Genomic DNA, 18,600 nt, shown 5'->3' with positions numbered 1-18,600 from the left:
CACAAGTAACCCAGAGATGCAATTTAAATAAAAGGACACATTCTACTCATGTAAAAACACGCTGATTCCTGGACTGTCTGCGGGCCGGATTTAGAAGGCAATTGGGCCGTATCCAGCCCCCGGGCCTTAGTTTGCCTACCCATGGTTTAAACCGATGGGGTGAGGGACAGATATCTTTAACCTCTTGCAACAAACCCTCTCCGATATGAGACCGATATTCTCGGGTTGCATCCTGCTCACAAATTCCTCCTCCTCACATTTCTCAGTCTTCAGAGAGCAAAGGAGCAAGCATGGCTGTCTTGTTCTTCTCTAGACCAGCTGGTGAGACTAGAACAGCAAACTCTTTTCTCCAAGTTATGTATTTCCTACAATGGACAACTTTACTGCTTCCTTACCTATGAGCATCTCTGAGTGTGTGTTTGCCATGAGCAGAGTCTGCTCTTTAACAAAGCTTCGCTCATTTAAGGGCTGCTCACTCTTGAAAAGGTTGCAATAGGTAACCAATCCTGCTATCCCATTACTAGAAGTGCAAGATCTTCGTTTAGAGGCAGAGCAGGAAACTGATAGGTGCAGGGTCAGAAAGTTGCTTTGTGCACAAAACAAGGGGCAGGATCCCTTTGTGCACAGTGTGTTAACCGCTAGTCCCTGTGCATGCATTGTGTCAAATGCTACCGCCTACACTCCATACGTAAAGTAATTCTTTATGGGTTCTCATCTGAAAGTTATTCTAACTGCGGCGGTCGACCACTGGCAGTGCCTGCTGAGAGTCGCTAGAAACATCACCAAGCCCTCAAGTTATTAGCAGCTTTGGTGTCTGGGAGGGTATTTCCGTACGCAGTTTACGTGGCAGCAAACCCTAGCGGGGTGGTGGTAAAAGGGGAACCATACACAGTCAGAGCTGATTTACTGGAACTAGTTGCCCTCTGGCTATATATATGGACGGTTGTTGCAAGACACTGGGGAAGTACAGTATGCCCTCAACTGATGCGGGGGTTACGTACCGGGGGTCGCGCCTAAAGCCCAAATTGTATATATTCAAAACAGATTGGGTGCAATGGTGGGTGGATTTGCCAAAGTCTTTTTTCCAGCTGCCCACTCCCCCTTTATTTATTGTCTAGTGCATAAAGCTACAAGCCTACTGCAAAGCCCTGCACCATCTCCTGGTCATAAGAACATAAAAAGAGACAACAGTCTTTTCTACTGTTAACTGAAATTACCTTTAAGTGTTTTAAATTGGTTTTAACTGGTTTTCATCTAAAATTTTCATATTTCTTGTAAACCATCGTGGTTTTATAACAATCAAGCAGTATATAAATTTCATCAAATACAGTGGTACCTCGGGTTAAGTACTTAATTTGTTCTGGAGCTCCGTTCTTAACCTGAAATGGTTCTTAACCTGAAGCACCACTTTAGCTAATGGGGCCTCCTGCTGCCGCCGCACAATTTCTGTTCTCATCCTGAAGCAAAGTTCTTAACCCGAGGTACTATTTCTGGGTTAGCGGAGTCTGTAACCTGAAGCGTATGTAACCTGAAGTGTATGTAACCTGAGATACCACTGTAAATACAAATGCACTGAGCATCTGCAGAAAATAGCTATTGGGATTTGGCCAAAGTAGGACCCTCTTGTAAAGCTCTCGCTGCCTAGTCACCCAGAGGAGATTCTTACTCACCATGCAGGCGATCAGGCTAGTCACCACTTACAAGCCTAAAACAAAGTTCATTGCGTTACTCTTTTCCCCCCTCACAACAGGACCAAGGTCACAAAGCTCACTTGTCCAGGCCTGCTCAGGGATGGTCTCAACCAACAGGGGACCAAGAGGTCCTTCTCCTGACCTACCTATGTGTGTGCAATTAAAAAAAGACCCTCTGAACCAGCATCCCCAAAAGGCTCGTTTAGGAAGCCCTTCTCATGATTTGGGGAATTAACTGGTTCTTAGGAATGCCAGGTCAAATGGAGAGAGGACTCATTTGCCAAATTATACATTTTGATCATTCTGCATGAATAGGGTAAGTCAACTGCACATTTGTGGGTTCTGAAGCACAGCTAAGACCTGAACATGCAGCCTACTCTTTGCATTCAAACTACAGGAAGGAAGGATGTTTGGTTTTAGATCTTAACATCTCACAACCACTTTTGCAAACAGCTTGAATGCAGCTAAAAGAGGAAGGATAAGGTTTTGGGAGATGTTTAATAAATGGCAGGTTGATGGGGGAGGGCAGAAAGACCTCGTGTTTTAGATAAACCCCTTAAGGCAGACTTCCCCCACCTTCTGCTTCCGGTGTGCATACTTGGAAAACAAACATGCAGCTTTTCCCCTCAAACGTTTGCAAACTGCTTTTTTCCACATGTTAAGCTCTCCTTTCTTTTTGGTCTCGACTCCAAAATAGCTCACAAGGAAAGGGCAGGTAGGCACATCAGAAGTGGAACACACGGCAACAGTTTGAAAACAAGACAGTGTAGGAACTTCAGTGAAGCTGACATGATTCCGCCCCCCCCCCCCCCGGCCGGCTGGTTGGCTTCACTAAAGAGGCGGCAATGCGGAAAGGGCCGTGCCAGGATGCCACCCAACACACCATGGTAGGGCAGTGTGCCAGTGTAGCTGAAGAACAGTATAAGTCAGCAGCTAGGACAGGCCAGGGGGAAAGCTGTTTCATCGACACAATCTTCAGATTTCCCTGTGAAGAAAGGTTGCAGTGCTTGGAACTCTTTCGTTCAAAGAAACGGCAAGCAAGAAGCAACATGGGTGGGAGTTTATAGATGTACACAGGGCATGGAGAAAGTGGGCAGAGAAAAGCTTCTCTCGAACTCCAAATCGTGGGCATCCATTGAAGCTGAAAGTTGGAAGATCCAGGATGAGAGAGATTCTTTATTCATGCCTAGTTAAACTGTGGAACTCACTCCCACAGGAAGCAACGAGTCACCAAATTGGATGACTTTAGTAGAGGATTGAGCAAACTCAAGAGAGAGAAGGCTATCAATGGCTACTAGACTAGGCTCTGCCCTCTCCCAATGGTAAATGAATAATAATAATAATAATAATAATAATAATAATAATATTTTATTATTTATACCCCGCCCATCTGGCTGGGTTTCCCCAGCCACTCTGGGCGGCTTCCAACAGAACACTAAAATACAACAACCTATTAAACATTAAAAGCTTCCCTAAACAGGGCTGCCTTCAGATGCCTTCTAAAAGTCTGGTAGTTGTTCTCTTTGACATCTGGTGGGAGGGCATTCCACAGGGCGGGTGCCACTACTGAGAAGGCCCTCTGCCTGGTTCCTTGTAACCTCACTTCTCGCAGCAAGGGAACCACCAGAAGGCCCTTGGCGCTGGACCTCAGTGTCCGAGACCCTCATCTCACGCAGAAAGAGAGCTTCCCTTTCTTCCTTCACCCTGGGAGATCTTTCCTTCCCTGCCTCTCACAGGGGCCTTTTGCCAGCCATTCCTTCCATGTTCTGAAGTAGATCTTCACTCACTCCATCATCCCTGGAGGGAAAGGGGCTGCCATTCTGTGGTTCGCCTCAGATACCCAAATGTCTTGGGCTGCCGTGCTCTGCCTCCATGGTGAGAAGCTGTGATGCTTCTGAATCCCAGTTGCTGGAAGTCACAGGAGACGAGAGTTGCTCTTGTGCTCAGGTCTGGCTTTGCTGGTGTCCCACCGGCATCTGGTTGGCCACTGTGAGAACCGGATGCTGGGCTTGATGGACCTTCTTCTTATGCTCTTATGATGGCAGAGTTGACTTTTGAAGCAGAACATGTGTACAATGGCAACGTACGTGAACTGAAGCGTGTCTTGAGTCCAGGGGAGACACCCCTCATCATTACGGAACGTGAAAAGGGATTCCACCCACATGTCAATGGCAAGATGCAATTGTGGGAATTCCCAAGGAATTCCCCGCTCTGCTTGAAGCCTGTCAAAGTCTCCATGCCACAGAGAAGCTGTGCAAATGTGGAACAGAGAAGACAAGGAGGAAATTGTGTCTACAAAAGAGAGGTCCCACTGCTACAGTCAACTCAATTCCCACCCCCCACCCCCGAGAAAGAGGGTACATCATGATTAGCAAGAGATCAACTGTTAAAAGGTTGTAGGAAGAGCTTGGCTGCTGGATCCAGCCAAAGGCCCACATAGCCCTGCTTCCTGTTCTCCCAGGGGCCAACCAAGTGCCTCTTGGAAGCCCACAAGTGAGACCTGAGCACAATGTCTCCCCACCTGAGACTTCCCGCAACTGGCATTCAGCCTCAGACAGCCAAGGCAGGATGCAGTCATGGCCAACGGCCACTAATTATCCTTCATAAATTGCTCTAATCCTCTTTTTCAAAGCCATCCATGTGGGCGACCATCCCTACATGTGGTGTTGGCAGATTCCATAGCCACCTCATGAGAAGAGAAGACTCCCTGGAAAAGACCCTGACATTGGGAAAGATTGAGGACACAAGGAGAAGGGGACAACAGAGGACGAGATGGTGGGACAGTATTCTCGAAGCTACCAGCATGAGTTTGACCAAGCTGCGGGAGGCAGTGGAAGACAGGAGTGCCTGGCGTGTTCTGGTCCAGGGGGTCACAAAGAGTCGGACACGACTAAATGACTAAACAACAACAACAAAATAGCATTCTGTGAAGAAGAACTTCCTTTGGTCTGTGCTGAATCTCCCAGCGTTCAGGTTGTCCTCCAATGCAGAGAAAAGCTTCTCCCAATCCACTTCCACCACAACACGGCTCATTCTACGTACCTCTGCCACCATCCTCCCTTATTCACCTCATTTCTCCCCAGCAACCAGGAAGCCCAACATGTTGTAACCCTTCCCCCCAGTGGAGTTTGCTCCCCAACCTGATTCATTTGGCTTTCCCTTTTCTGAACCTCTTCCAGGAAAGAGGAGGAAGAAGAGTCTGTGAGCCTGGCTTGTCTGATCCAGTTCACAATGCGACATGCTCAGGTTTTAGATATATCCACAAAGGACCATCACCTGCTACTCTTGCAGCACATCAGCACTGATACGGAAGTGTGGCAGCCCCGATCCACTTAAAAACAGAACAGATATTGGGGGTGCAGAGAGAAAAGACTGTTGCAAACTTAGGCTACCTCCGAGCAAAGAGTCAGCTCCTACAAATCAGTGGAGCTTACAGGCTAGTTTTTAACTGTAAGAGTTTATCCCAGAGAATGCCGGGCATTTTGACAAGGCAGCCAGCTGATCATTCCATTAGAAGTCCCTAGCTCTGGTTCCCCCCCCCCCACTGCACAAAACTACGGTGCCAATCACCCCTAAACTAGTATAAGTCTGCACTGTAGCAAGGCCAAGACTTCCTGACCCTTCACAGCCCAGCGCCATCCATCAAAGGAGTTCCTTTGAACAAAGCTTTGGCTTACAGCACTTTCCTCATCCTGGTGCCCTTCAGATATTTTGGATATTTTGGTCATGCTGCCTGGGGCTAATGGGAGCTGTAGCCTCAAAAATAACCTGGAGGGTGGGCAAGGCGAGTTTACAGTCTTCCCCAGAGGCCACTGTATTATGCAAAACTTTCAGGATTCTGAAGGTCAGTCAGCATTTGAACCTGAGAATGCAAATCTGCACGGAGAGGTTGGGACATATCACCAATTCCCCTCCCTCTCTGCTGTGATGCAAGACGGGCTTTGGGAAATTCAGTTTGCCTGCACCTCAAGCACTGGAGGAGAGAGGTGTCACTCAGACACCCCGCCAAGAAGAGGCAATCTGGATTTTTGCCCCACTTCCCCCCCCCCCGACACCCCACAACATCTCTAGGCAACCTGACCTGGCCACTGTGAGCTTCGGCGAGCTCCTCCACTCCGTTCCCACGGAAAAGCACCACACAAGCGGCTGCAGAGTCTTTCTGCCGAGTCTTTTCTCAGCCCCCGGGAGAAAAGGGGCTTTGTTAGCTTGCCTGGGGAGACAGCGTGAGAGCAGAGCCGCTAGGCTCTGGGAAGGCCGAGAGGACAAACAAGGCGGAACAAAAAACCCAGAAGAAAGACGGAATCCATGAAGGGGGGAAAGGGGCCAGCTTTTCCCAGGATTGTCGGTAGGTGTTGGGGGCACCCACACATGCTAGAGATCCATGCTGGAGCATCTCTGCTGGGTGGCCAAGACGCAAAGTGACCATGAGAAATGGCCTATGAGAGAGATGGAAGGATGCTCTAAAGACCCGGGTACCCAGCTGGGTCACCAATGGCTCATCAGTAGCAAGACACGGCTGCCACAGGCTAATGGAGTTTTCACTAGGGATGCTTGAACCACTAGGGGTGTTTTGCTCATTCCTCAGTTTGAAGCAAACAGACCCAATTCCTACTCCCTGCGCAAGGGCATAAGGAGAGCCCTGCCAGATCAAATGCCATCAAGGCCAGCATCCTGCTCTCTCAGTAGCTAATCAGGTGCCTGTGGGAAGTCAGAAAGAAGGAGCAACAGCTCTCTGCTTCCGCTCACCTGGGATTCCCAGCCTCCAACAGCAGAGGGAGATCATAGATACTGTGGATTGTGGTCAATGATAGCTGCCTTCTCCACGGTAATACCTGGAGCAGAAAGCAGTTGTCCTTTGGCTTTTGCACTCCTCTGAGTTCGGGGAAAACTGTAAAACTGGGGACTTACAAAGTGACTTCCTCCATGTCTCTTTTGCACCAGGTTTCTTTAAAAAAAATAGGGTAGCAGTAAGATTTTTCTGGAGTTGTGGCAGACATGTGCAAGCTACCAAGTAGTTTACATGCACACTTCAGGTTCCCAGGCTATCATCTGTATGGACGCAATATTAGGCACTAATTTGATCCACAGGACAGTCATTCTCTCTGTCCTGCCTTAGTTTCTCCACCCGTAAAAAGAAACCCATCCTGTGTTGGTGTACATAGGCAGAATGAAAAAGAATTATGATGGTTGTATAAATAATAATTTTTGAGAATCGCTAGCACTTTAATGCTAATTTTTTAAGCCATGAAACTTTCCAACTCTTCATCTCCAATTGCTTTGGGGGCATCCTGGAATTCCAGTCACAGTTTAGGAAAGGGGGGCACTTGGTGACTGAAGACATCCCCCCTCTTGGCTCTAAAACAAGCCTGAGAATTCTTTTTTTCCCTCCCTCCCCTTTTTCTTTATGCAAATGAGCCTGGTCTTAAGTCTCTGCTTTACATCTGACAAAGCCCAGTCCAGCGACACAAATTGCATTTCATGCTCCTCAGTCTCCAATCTTCCTGAGAGAGAGAACACAGAGAAGAGAAAGAGGGAGGGAAAGATTTGGGGAGGAGGGAATAAACAGGCACCGGAGCCTGAGAAGACGGAATCATTAAAGCCATCAGTTTGTTAGGGAGCAGATTTAAATAATGAAGCAGCTCTCCGGCAGTCACACCCAGGGAGAACCTTTGCAAAGATCCCTTGCAGAGATGCTATATAGGACAGGCTTTGCCAACCTGGCCTTTTCCAGATGTTTTGGCTGAGTGATGCTGATGGGAGCTGTGGCCCAAAACATCTGGACGCCGCCACCACATTGCAAAGCCTGCACTAAGGCCAACTCCACATAACCTAACAGTCACAGGAATGCTCAGCTACACAAGCCAATGTGTTAAATAATAATAATCCCTCTAGTCTCCACCTTGTAAGCTGGTCTGACACCAGATTCAAACAGTTAACCATCCCCCTTAGAATTGCCATTTTAGGCTGAGAAGCCTTGTTTTCAGAGTGCCTTAAGGCTTTTGACAGAAGGACAGACAGTCCCCTAGAATTCCCTCAATCAAGCCTGAAAGTGGTTTTAAAAATGTAGCAGAAACCAGGGCTGATCCACCCATGAGACAAGTTAGGTGACCACCTCAGGTGGCAGGATCCACAGGGACGCCAGATCCTGATGTAGATATTCTCTCACCCCTTCTTCTCTTGGGGGGAGAAATCAGTTTGGGGGTCCACCTCAGGTGCCAAAATGTCTTGGACTGGCCCTGGCAGAGGCACACACTGTCTCTGAAGCGCTATTATCACATCTGGTCTGTACTTGGACAGGGGGCACTTTGATCTGCTGCTGCTGCTGAACTTAATTCCTAGCAAAGCAGTTTAAGGGCAGCATTCACAGCCACAGTGGCAAGAACCGCACAAGCCTCAGGCGGGGCAATTGAATCCACATTTGCTTGCAGTGGTGTGGTGCAATGCTTTCTTGCTGGGAAAACAGACAGGCATGCAAGGTTTTGAATAGAAACCTCTTCTACTCAAAACCTTGCATGCCTGTCTGCCCTAACAGGTATCCAATAAGGGTGTTTGTGCGCACACACATCCCCTTGACCAACTTTGTAGCAACTGCCTAGAGCAAACTAGACTAGAAGGGAGAACAAGGCATCTCTCACCCCATCCAACACCCTTTTCAATTTATCAGAGAATCTCAACTGATAACATTATGTTGCCCTGTTGCCTCTATTTGCAGGGGGAAATGCATTTAGAGTAAGTGACAGGGCATCCGCACTCTGAAAAGGGTTAGTCGGGGAGGAAGGGACCGCTTGAGCATGTGCAGAGTGCCTTTCTCTCACCATTGAGTCAACCACAGAGCGGTTCTGCCCATTTCAGAGTAGGGATTGCATTTCAAGCTTCAGATACACCTCTCTTTTTAAGCAAGCACTATTGCGCTGCTGCAACGCGTGGAAACAATGAAAGCCACAAAACGAAAACCTGTGTCTGTGTGTGTGTGTATGCATGCACTCAAGCAAGCGAAATAAGCCTCCCTTGACGGAAACCATTTATAGGAGGGCAGCAAAAGAGGGAGGGAGGCTGGCTGGCTGTGTGGGCTTGTGGCAGAGGAGCGTGCCTCACTTTCCCTCCCTGGGGGGCAAGGGCGGAGACGGCACAGATCAAGGCGCTGGGCTTGCAGTTACTCGCCAGCCCGCATCCTTCCTGCTCATTAGCACGCCGTTGGCACGGGCTGGCACCGTGCAGCAGCCGCCCACTCGCTGCAGGCAACCCGCGCTTTCTGGATGGGTGCTAGCGATCCGAGGGGCCTCTGCGCGCGCGGAAGCGGGGTTCCCCGGGGCTTCCTCGCCGCCACCACAAACTCGTTTCCAGGTCAAGGCTCAGCCTGGAAGATACGATGCCCGGGAACACAGCACCCCCCAAAAGAGGGAGTTTCCACAGCACAACCCCTCAACCTATTTCCCGACCCAAAGCTCAGCTTTGGCACCGCCAGCAATGCTCGAAGCCGAGTGTACCCTTGAGCATGCACAGAGTGCATTCATCCAACACCACCACAAGTCTTCCAGCAACAGGGGATGGGGTTTTTGTTTTGTTGGCAGTCATCTTATTTAAAAATAAATGCACAGCATCCATCCCATAACTGGGAGGTGGGAAGAGACCCGCACCCGCGGCCCCATCTCCTTACCATGTCCTTGTTGCGCGAGATCCACGTATCCAGCAGCAGCTCCAGCCTCGACTTGTGGAACTTCTTGGTGGTCTTGACGGCGATGAAGACATCCTGGGGCGAAATGTCCTCCAGCTGCGGCCTGGCCGCCCTCCCTTCCTCCGGGCCGCCTCCCACCGCCGGGGCCGCCTCCGCCTTCCCCCGGGCCAGCTTGGAGAAGTACGCGCTGAAGCTCCGCACATCGTGGTGGCTCTGCCCCGAGGGCAATGCAGCTCGCAAGCCCGCCGCGTCGCCGCGGGAGCCCTCGAAGGGCTGCAGGAGGAGGCCGGCTCCGCCGCCCCCCAGGCTCAGCACCTGCCCCTTCTGCTGGTCCACCACCAGCACCAGGAAGCAGGTCAGCATGGAGCCCACCAGGGACAGCAAAAGCTTCTTCCCGCAGCTTTTCAGCATCGCGGATTTCGGAGGTTTTGCAGTTTTAAGTGCAATTTTTTTGGGGGGGGGGAAACAACCGCTGCCCAGGTGCGCGCGAGGCACAACAGCCCTGCCAAGAAGACTTCCCCTGCTTTGCTCCAGCAGAAACAGCAGCACCAGCCACCCCAACCCCCGGGTCTCCCCTTCCTCCCAGCGCGCCAAGCTCAGCGCCGATCGCTTCGCTGCAGCGACTCAGCCGCGATTTAAAAACTCCTCTCTCCGCGGCCCCGCCCCTTTGCTCTGAGTGGCTGACTTAGGCCGCGCCCACCCAGGGAGGGGGCGGGCTCAGAACGTTGCAACATTGCGGGACGCGGGGCCCCCGGGCGGGAAGGCAGCGGCGGGTCTCCCCCGTGGCTTAGCTTGGAAAAGCGGGGCGGGGAGGACGGAGGCTATTAAAGTGAGGGAGGGTCTCCCTGGTCGTAAAGCTCGCTTGCAACAAGGCAAAGCGACGCGGTGGGCTTTTATGCGGAAGGGGACCAGCCCACGCTTGGAGATAAATCGTGCCTTTAAAAAAAAGTGTTGGAAAGGCATTCTTCCTCGCTCCTGCCATTTGCAAAACAGCCACTAGAATATTTTGTTTTGTTTTGTTTTGTCTGCTTTGAAACAGGGAAAACACGCACACCCTGCAAGCTAAAAGCCCGTTCTCTGTGCTGGACTCGGTGGAGAGCGGTTCTCTGAGCATGTGTAAAATGTGCTCCCTTTGGCAGCACATACACTAAAATTGGAAGGACACAGAGAAGATTAGCTTGGTCTGAAGGCAGCCCTGTATCAAGAAGTTAATGTTTGACGTTTTACTTTGCTTTTAAAAACTCCTCTCTCCGCGGCCCTTTGCTCTGAGTGGCTGGCTTACGGGGTCTTCGCTGCGAGATCACATTCATCCGGTGCTATACCAGCTGCACTGGCTCCCGGTGTACAGGATCAGGTTTAAGGTGCTGGTTTTAACCTTCAAAGCCCTATACGGCCTAGGACCCTCGTACCTACGGGACCGCCTCTCCTGGTATGCCCCACAGAGGAACTTACGGTCTTCAAATAAAAACATCTTGAAGGTCCCAGGCCACAGAGAGGTTAGGCTGGCCTCAACTAGAGCCAGGGCTTTTTCGGCTGCGGCTCCAACCTGGTGGAATGCTCTGTCACAAGAGACAAGGGCCCTGTGGGACTTGACATCTTTCCGCAGGGCCTGCAAGACAGAGCTGTTCCACCAGGCCTTTGGTCAGGGCGCAGCCTGACCCCCTCCTTTGGCAATCTTTACAAAACTTTAGTTTATGGTTGCCATCAATTTTGATTTTAATTAATTTTTATAATGTTTTTATAATGTTGCACTATTTTAGTGTTGTTAGCCGCCCTGAGCCCGGCTTCGGCTGGGGAGGGCGGGATATAAATAAAATTTATTATTATTATTATTATTATTATTATTATTATTATTATTATTATTATATGTACTGTAAGCCCATAGCAGTCAACCTTCCCTTTTTTGCAGGAAATTCCCTTATTCCAGCGCCTCTTCCCACTGCTATCCTGGATTGTTAGATATCCCATAGACTGTCCCTGGGACAGGTGAGGCTGCTGATCCCTTATTTTCAAATCTGAAAGTTGACAGCTATGTGTAAGCCGCCCGGAGTGGCTGGGGAAACACAGCCAGATGTGCAGTGTATTATTATTATTATTATTATTATTATTATTATTATTATTATTATTATTATTGTGCCCTTTTGGATAGCTGTTGCAAATGGTGTGACTGCGTGTTAAGGGTCAGGTGCTTTGGGGGGAAAGGATGCCTCAATTTCCTTGCCCAAAAAGTCCTTCTGGGGAGGTGAGGAAGAGGCAGTCCAGAAGTTCTGAAGCTCAGCAGGTTGGAAAACATTCCTCTGGAAAGAGTAGTAGGCCATACTCTGGGGCTAGAGGGTCAGATTGTGGCTGGATGATGGTCACCATGGATGGCTGCATGGTTTTCCTCCGCCTTCATTTTATTCCCGTTCCATGACCCTGCGAGGTAAATTCGTCTGGGAGATGTGACTGGTGTAAGTCACCCAGTGAGTTTCATAGCGGAGTGAGGATTCAGCATAAGAGGCAAACAAGGTGTGATTAGGTCACCCAAGGAGGTCTTTCCAAGGCTGCCAACAGGATTTCCTGGGCGTCAGACGCTGTATGTGGATTAGGGCCCCTGCACTCCCCATCCCACCCTATTGAGAATAACTGCTGCTTCTGTACATGCATCTTAAAAAGCAGAGACATCACCTTCCCAACAAAGGTCCGTATAGTTAAAGCTATGGTTTTCCCAGTTGTGATGTATGGAAGTGAAAGCTGGACCACAAAGAAGGCTGATCGCCGAAGAATTGATGCTTTTGAATTCTGGTGCTGGAGGAGACTCTTGAGAGTCCCATGGACTGCAAGAAGATCAAACCTATCCATTCTAAAGGAAATCAGCCCTGAGTGCTCACTGGAAGGACAGATCCTGAAGCTGAGACTCCAATACTTTGGCCACCTCATGAGAAGGGAAGACTCCCTGGAAAAGACCCTGATGTTGGGAAAGATGGAGGGCGCAAGGAGAAGGGGACGACAGAGGACGAGATGGTGGGACAGTGTTCGCGAAGCTACCAGCATGAGTTTGACCAAACTGCAGGAGGCAGTGGAAGACAGAAGTGCCTGGCATGCTCTGGTCCAGGGGGTCATGAAGAGTCGGACACGACTAAACAACAACAAACGTACATGCATCAACTGTAGTGAAGCCTGCCTTGCAGGACTGCTGCAAATATAAAAGCGGGGAGAGAAGAGGATAATGTTCACAACTTTGAACAGCTGGGTGGAAAAGCAAGATACAAATGTATGATGTCACATAGTGCAGAGTTAAACTATGGAACTGGCTCCCACAAAAGGCCGTCACGCCCTCCCCTTGATCATTTTCATTGCTCTTTTCCAACTCTACAATATCCATTTTCAAGTGAGGCGACCAGAACTGCATGCGGTCAGACCCATTGGTTCACCTAACTAAGTGTTGCAAAGGTTGGATTAACCATTAAGCAAAATAAGCACATGCTTAGGGCATCAAGGGAAGGGCAGGGGCACCAAAGAAATTTCCCATTGCCAGATTTTTAACATTAATGGTCACAAGTTGCTCAGCTGAGCGTTCATTTTCTCAGTTGAAGTCTATTAAAAATCCCAACAGAACAACTACGCAACAAGGCAGGCTGGGTGCCTTATCTCTACCAAGCATAGAAGCAGATGTGTTACATAAGTTTTGAGAATCTAATCAAAGGCTTTCTAATTAGAGAAAGTAGGAGAAAAATTATCAAATATAAATAAAGTGGAAGTATATAAAACCAAACATTTTCCATCTTACTGTAGGTTTCATTTCTTTTCAAAAAATAAAATTTTATTTTATGGTTTCTTATTGTTTACAATTTGAAATGGATATATATATGGGTGCACCAAAATATTTTAGGTGCTTGGGGCCTCTAAAGGTCTTAATCCATCCCTGAGTGTTGTTTACACTGATTCTCCAGAGTTTCATTTGGGACATTTGCAGCCATGCCTGGAGCTGTCAGTGGTTGAACCTCAGCCCCTTTTGCATAAGGGAACATGTGGCTGTCCAGATGTTTTTGGACCACAGTTTTTATCAGGCTTGACCCTAGTGATTGGAGCTGCTTGCAGTTGGCATAAGACACCAACCTTATTTTGATAATCTCTCCAAAGGCAGACCCTGATAGTCCTTGAACTGACCAGGACTCTGTTACTTAAACGACTTGCTGGGCACTTTGCAAGGGACTTGTGCCATTTTAAGTTAAAAAGAAGAAATCTGCAGGCATAGTGTAAACCAAACATTTGTGTTTACCAGCCTGGCAAACAGATGTCTCTTCCTTAATGCATCCCAGTGTTATACGAAGATCATTTCTCAGTGGAAATGGAGATGGAGATAATGAGCACAGTCACTTTGTGATGAATGATAAAAAAAATGTATTAAGCTGCAGCAATGTGGTAGACATATGGCATGTTGATGAACTGGCTGTTTTTAGACCTGTAATTACTCCCATTCCACCTGCCACATGCCCAGTATCTGAAGAAGTGTGTGTGCACATGAAAGCTCATACCAATAACAAACTTAGTTGGTCTCTAAGGTGCTACTGGAATGAATTTTTTTATTTTGTTTTGACTATGGCAGACCAACACGGCTACCTACCTGTAACTAGTTTTCCAAATGTTTACTATCTTTTTTGCCACCTGCCATTGGCTAAAATACTGTTGTGCAGACCTCACTCTCCAAGTTCCAAGAGGCTCCGGGGGCACAGAGCATTATCCCCTCAGTAGATCTTGCTTCTCCCTCAAGTTTCCAGAGGAGACCACTGCCCAGCACAGAGCAAGGCCTCTGTGTCTCCAGCTTCCAGCATCAGTCAAGCTCATACACAACAACAACTCCACCCCCCCATTGTTCTCCATGACTGTGGCATCTGGCCAGGTGAGGTGGGGAAATGGCCACAGATCTGTCTCTATGGCAACAGAACTCGCTCTTTTAAGATGCAGATGTCAGTACTTAGACAAAGGAACTGGTCTGACAGGTTTCCTCTTATAGACCCTGCCCTCACAGATTCAGGATAGCAAGTTTGGAAGGGTCCCCATGGCATCATCCAAACTGACCCTGCCAAACTCATTACAATACTATGATGTAAGAACAGCATTGATTCGGACTGGTCAGAGGTGTGCCTAGGATGGCCCTGTATCCTACTTTACAGAGGACAGCCTTCTATTTGATGTATTCTTCTTTTCTTAATAGGTTTGTTGTTCCAAGCTATAAAATTATGGACTCTTTAAGCAGTTTAGATATCCAAATAAGCAAATAAAATGTGAGGGTATCGTGTTATTTCATTGGCTGTGCTGGCTGGGCCTGATGGGAGCTAGAGTCCAGCAGCATCTTGGGCCACAGCTTCCTCACTCATGCTCTGTTTAGTTAAAGCTATGGCTTTCCCAGTAGTGATGTATGGAAGTGAGAGCTGGACCATAAAGAAGGCTGATCGCCGAAGAACTGATGCTTTTGAATCGTGGTGCTGGAGGAGACTCCTGAGAGTCCCATGGACTGCAAGAAGATCAAACCTATCCATTCTGAAGGAAATCAGCCCTGAGTGCTCACTGGAAGGACAGATCGTGAAGCTGAGGCTCCAATACTTTGGCCACGTCATGAGAAGAGAAGACTCCCTGGAAAAGACCCTGATGCTGGGGAAGATGGAGGGCACAAGGAGAAGGGGATGACAGAGGACGAGATGGTTGGACAGTGTTCTCGAAGCTGCTAACGTGAGTTTGACCAAACTGCGGGAGGCAGTGGAAGACAGGAGTGCCTGGCGTGCTCTGGTCCAGGGGGTCACGAAGAGTCAGACATGACTAAACATCAACACCATCTACTTCAGCATCTGAGTCAGAGGCTTCTTTATCCTCCTGATCATTTCCATCCATGTAGGTGCAGCTCAAAGATTCTATGATTCTATGGCACACAGTTCCCCACTATGGCAAGATGTCATGCATTTCTATTTAAAAGGCAGTGAGTATTCTAAATTTTGTGTGCATGCGTGCACACAATCACACACTAATGTTCTGCAAATTTGCGTCCTTTCGTCTCTTCTTAAGTGATGCCTAAGTGACTACCCTTTATAGGAAGCCCCCAAAGGATGTTGGATTGCCAAACTTCCCCCTGTAAGAATCTTGGTGTATCTCCTGATTGGAGAAATGTGTTTAAGATTATCTCTCAATCTATGCATAAAAAGCTTTGTGTTTTGTTGTTGAGCGGAAAGAAACTGCCGTGTTCTGAAGACCTTTAGCCAAACGCTACCTCTGTCAAAATGTTGTAATAAATGAGGTAGGCTCCATTAGACTCAGTGGGATGCACATCTGGGTAAACATCCATAGTACTGCATTGTTAACTGGGTTAATTCCTTGATAAATCCTTTCAAGGCAGGGCTGTTTGCCTGTCGGTTGATAGCCCTGGGAGTTGAACATTTCATGACGAGCCAAGTCACAAGTGTGGACTCTATTCCTGGAATGAGCTGGATGCACATTTCAAGTGGGGAGGCTTGGAGATAATTCACGCAGGAGAATGAGCTGTGCTGCCAAACACATTTTGGTTAGGCGTCGAGCTCAGAAATAGCACAGAACCAGTTGTGTTCTTCTACGGCAGCCCTTCCCTGAGCTGGTGCCATCTCTCTGCTTTAGATCACAACTCCCATCATCCCTGACAGTTGGCCGTGGTAGATGCAGCTGATGGGAGTTGGAGTCCAGCAACATTGGGATGGCTGCAGATAAGAGACAGCTCCTGAGGGAAAGCACAAACACGGCACCATGTGGGTGAGTGTGCTTGTGTAACCTACTGTTGTGTTCATCCCCAATCTCCAGGCAGCAAGAGACTCCAGCAGGGCCTACGATTACTGCGGTTTTGGTTTCCTTAGAATGAAGGTCAATGGAGACTGTGGAGTCTTTGGGATACATGGTTTTCTTTATACATATATACAGCCTGAGTGTAGGATGAAGTGGCTCACAGCTTTAACACCCAAAAAGATCCTGCTTTCCCATAAGGGTTCCAAGGGAACCGCAAGCTAGAAGCTTGGGTTCAGCATGGAGCAGACATGTCTCTATGTCCCCAGCTTCCAGCCTTGCTCAAAACTCACACACAACTCTCCTATACGCAGGTCTCTTGGCCTCCTGTTCTCCATCCTAGGATGGTGTGGCATCCAGTTAGGTGAGGTGGGAAAAGGCCCACCCCTTTGTCTCTATGGCAACAGAGCAAGTTCCTTGGATATGTCAAATCACAATACTTAACTGGCCAGCCAAAGCCATTATCGTAACAAAGGAACTTGTTCAGCAGCCTCTTCTACTAGATTCTAAGGAGGTCTGGAAGGGACCCAGCCAGGGTATCATCCACACACTACATTATCTACTGCTGATTCTGCACACTGAATGATGATTGTTATAAATGAGTGCATGTCCTGAGGATGCATGCCAATAAGCTGAAGAGTGTAGTCAAGCAGACAAGCTGTTTTGGAAACAGCATCAGTTTCTCAAAAGCAAAAAGCATGCTTTTGAGGTCTCTATTCCCAAGCAGCCTTCTTGCCAACCAGTTAGGGAAATAAAGCCCAGACTTATTTATTTCTCTGGGAAAAAATCCACAAAATATCCCAAGTGCCTTAACAATATGTAGCATGCTTCTAACAATATTTAATGTTTCCTTGGGTGGCTGCATTCCAAACTCCTTTCTAGCCCTCATCAAAGCAAATGAGATTTGCTATCAGCCGTCCAAGGCCATCGCTGCTCATTTAGGCAAGCAGCTTCAATCTTAACGGTGTATCAAACAAATCAGTGTGCTAAACAAAAGCCTAGATTCTCTCATACAATGCCTGCAACAATATATTGGACAAAAAGTTCATGTCCACATGAAGGTTTGGGCTGCTTAGATCTGGAAACCAATGTTGTCCAGTTAATAAGGGTGTGGGAATTTTCACATATGAAACAGAAGTGCTTTTTTTTTTGGTAAGAGATTTTAACACAAGGTGGTTCCATGTGGAATTTTAAAAGCCATTAACTTTTCACTTAATCTAAACTCATTGTGGCAAAATGCTGGTTCTTTTAGCAAGCTGGGGTCAAGGAGGGGAGAGAAAGAGAGAGAGAGAGACGGGTGCAATCTTAATTTTTAAGAATTCTCTATTCAGAATGCTTAAAATCCCTGGAGGAAACACACTGCATGGAGCTTTATCTGCAGATATGCTGAAATAGGAACGCAGATACAAATCAAAGACCCTTTTCAAAGGACATCAGACCAGAAGGACGTCCTCTCTCCCAGTGCCTTGGCAACAGCCCTCTGGAAATCTCCCAAATGACTGGAGAAACATCAGACAGATGTTTGGGTCCCTGTCAGGCCAGCTGCTGCTTTCGCCGCATTGCCAACCTGCTCCTTGCCGTTGCTACACAGTGTCGGCCACAATGCCCTGTCTGTCCAGCTTGGCATGTCCACGGTCTGTGGGCTGTCAGCTCCACAAAGCCTTCCAGTCTTCAAGGCCCCACATAAATGAATTACCAAAAGTTTCCCCCTTTGGCTGCAGGCAAAAGACAGTGATTGCGGTTGGTGTGCAGACCGTATTTTTACTGTGCTGGCTCTGGAGAGCATGCATGCCAGCAGCAGCAGGCCCTTCTGGAGGGCAGGAGGCACCCCCTTTCATCTCTGACTAATTGTTTCACCAGAGGGCAGCTCCCTAGAGAATACGGTGGACTCCAGGCGCACGTCCCCTCCCCAGACTTCCCTTCCAGGCGTCGGCTCTGGTTTTTGGCTTGGGCTGAAAATGTGACTGTCTGCTGAACCCAGAGCAGATGAATGCATGCAGCAAAGGCCGTTGCCTCTTCTCCCTGCAGTACATCTTCTTCAGCACGAAATTCAGGACCCAAACCGGCCACAGAGATTACACTTTACGTTCAGGTACTGTGAGATAACTGTGCACCGTACCGAGAACAATGACCCAGGTTCCTCTGCTGCCTCTCTTCCTTCAGTTGGGGAACTTGTTGCCTTCCAGGTGCTGTTGGACTCCAAATCCCATCAGCCCCAGCCAACATGGGAGTGATGGGCATTGGAAGGCCAACAGCACCTTAGAGGGCCATGGATTCACCATCCCTGGCCTAGCAGAAAACCCGACGCAGGCCTGTATTAGGAGCCCTGCCAGGGATCTGTATATAACCTTGTAAATCTAGTAAGAGGCACCTGTGTGAAACCTGATTTCGGTACCCAAGTTTCGACTTGATGTGACAGCACAATTGCAAGTAGGGTTTGAGGCTACTTTC

General features: G+C 48.4%; 1 protein-coding gene across 1 annotated transcript in view; it reads right to left on the bottom strand.

Annotated features, from left to right (window-relative positions):
* Nucleotides 1–9,973, bottom strand: part of LFNG (LFNG O-fucosylpeptide 3-beta-N-acetylglucosaminyltransferase) — a 31,999-nt gene extending 22,026 nt beyond the window's left edge. The window contains exon 1 of the mRNA XM_083585822.1: nucleotides 9,349–9,973. Within this exon, the coding sequence (XP_083441948.1) occupies nucleotides 9,349–9,777 (429 nt within the window). The 5' untranslated portion in view covers nucleotides 9,778–9,973. The remainder of the gene's footprint in view (nucleotides 1–9,348) is intronic.
* Nucleotides 9,974–18,600: the final 8,627 nt, after the last annotated feature.

This window comes from Podarcis filfolensis, assembly GCF_964270895.1.
Source record: "Podarcis filfolensis genome assembly, chromosome: 14".
In the NCBI taxonomy this organism is placed as follows: Eukaryota; Metazoa; Chordata; class Lepidosauria; order Squamata; family Lacertidae; genus Podarcis; species Podarcis filfolensis.
Note: the sequence above shows the minus strand (reverse complement) of the source record. Positions and strands in the feature narration are given on the sequence as shown.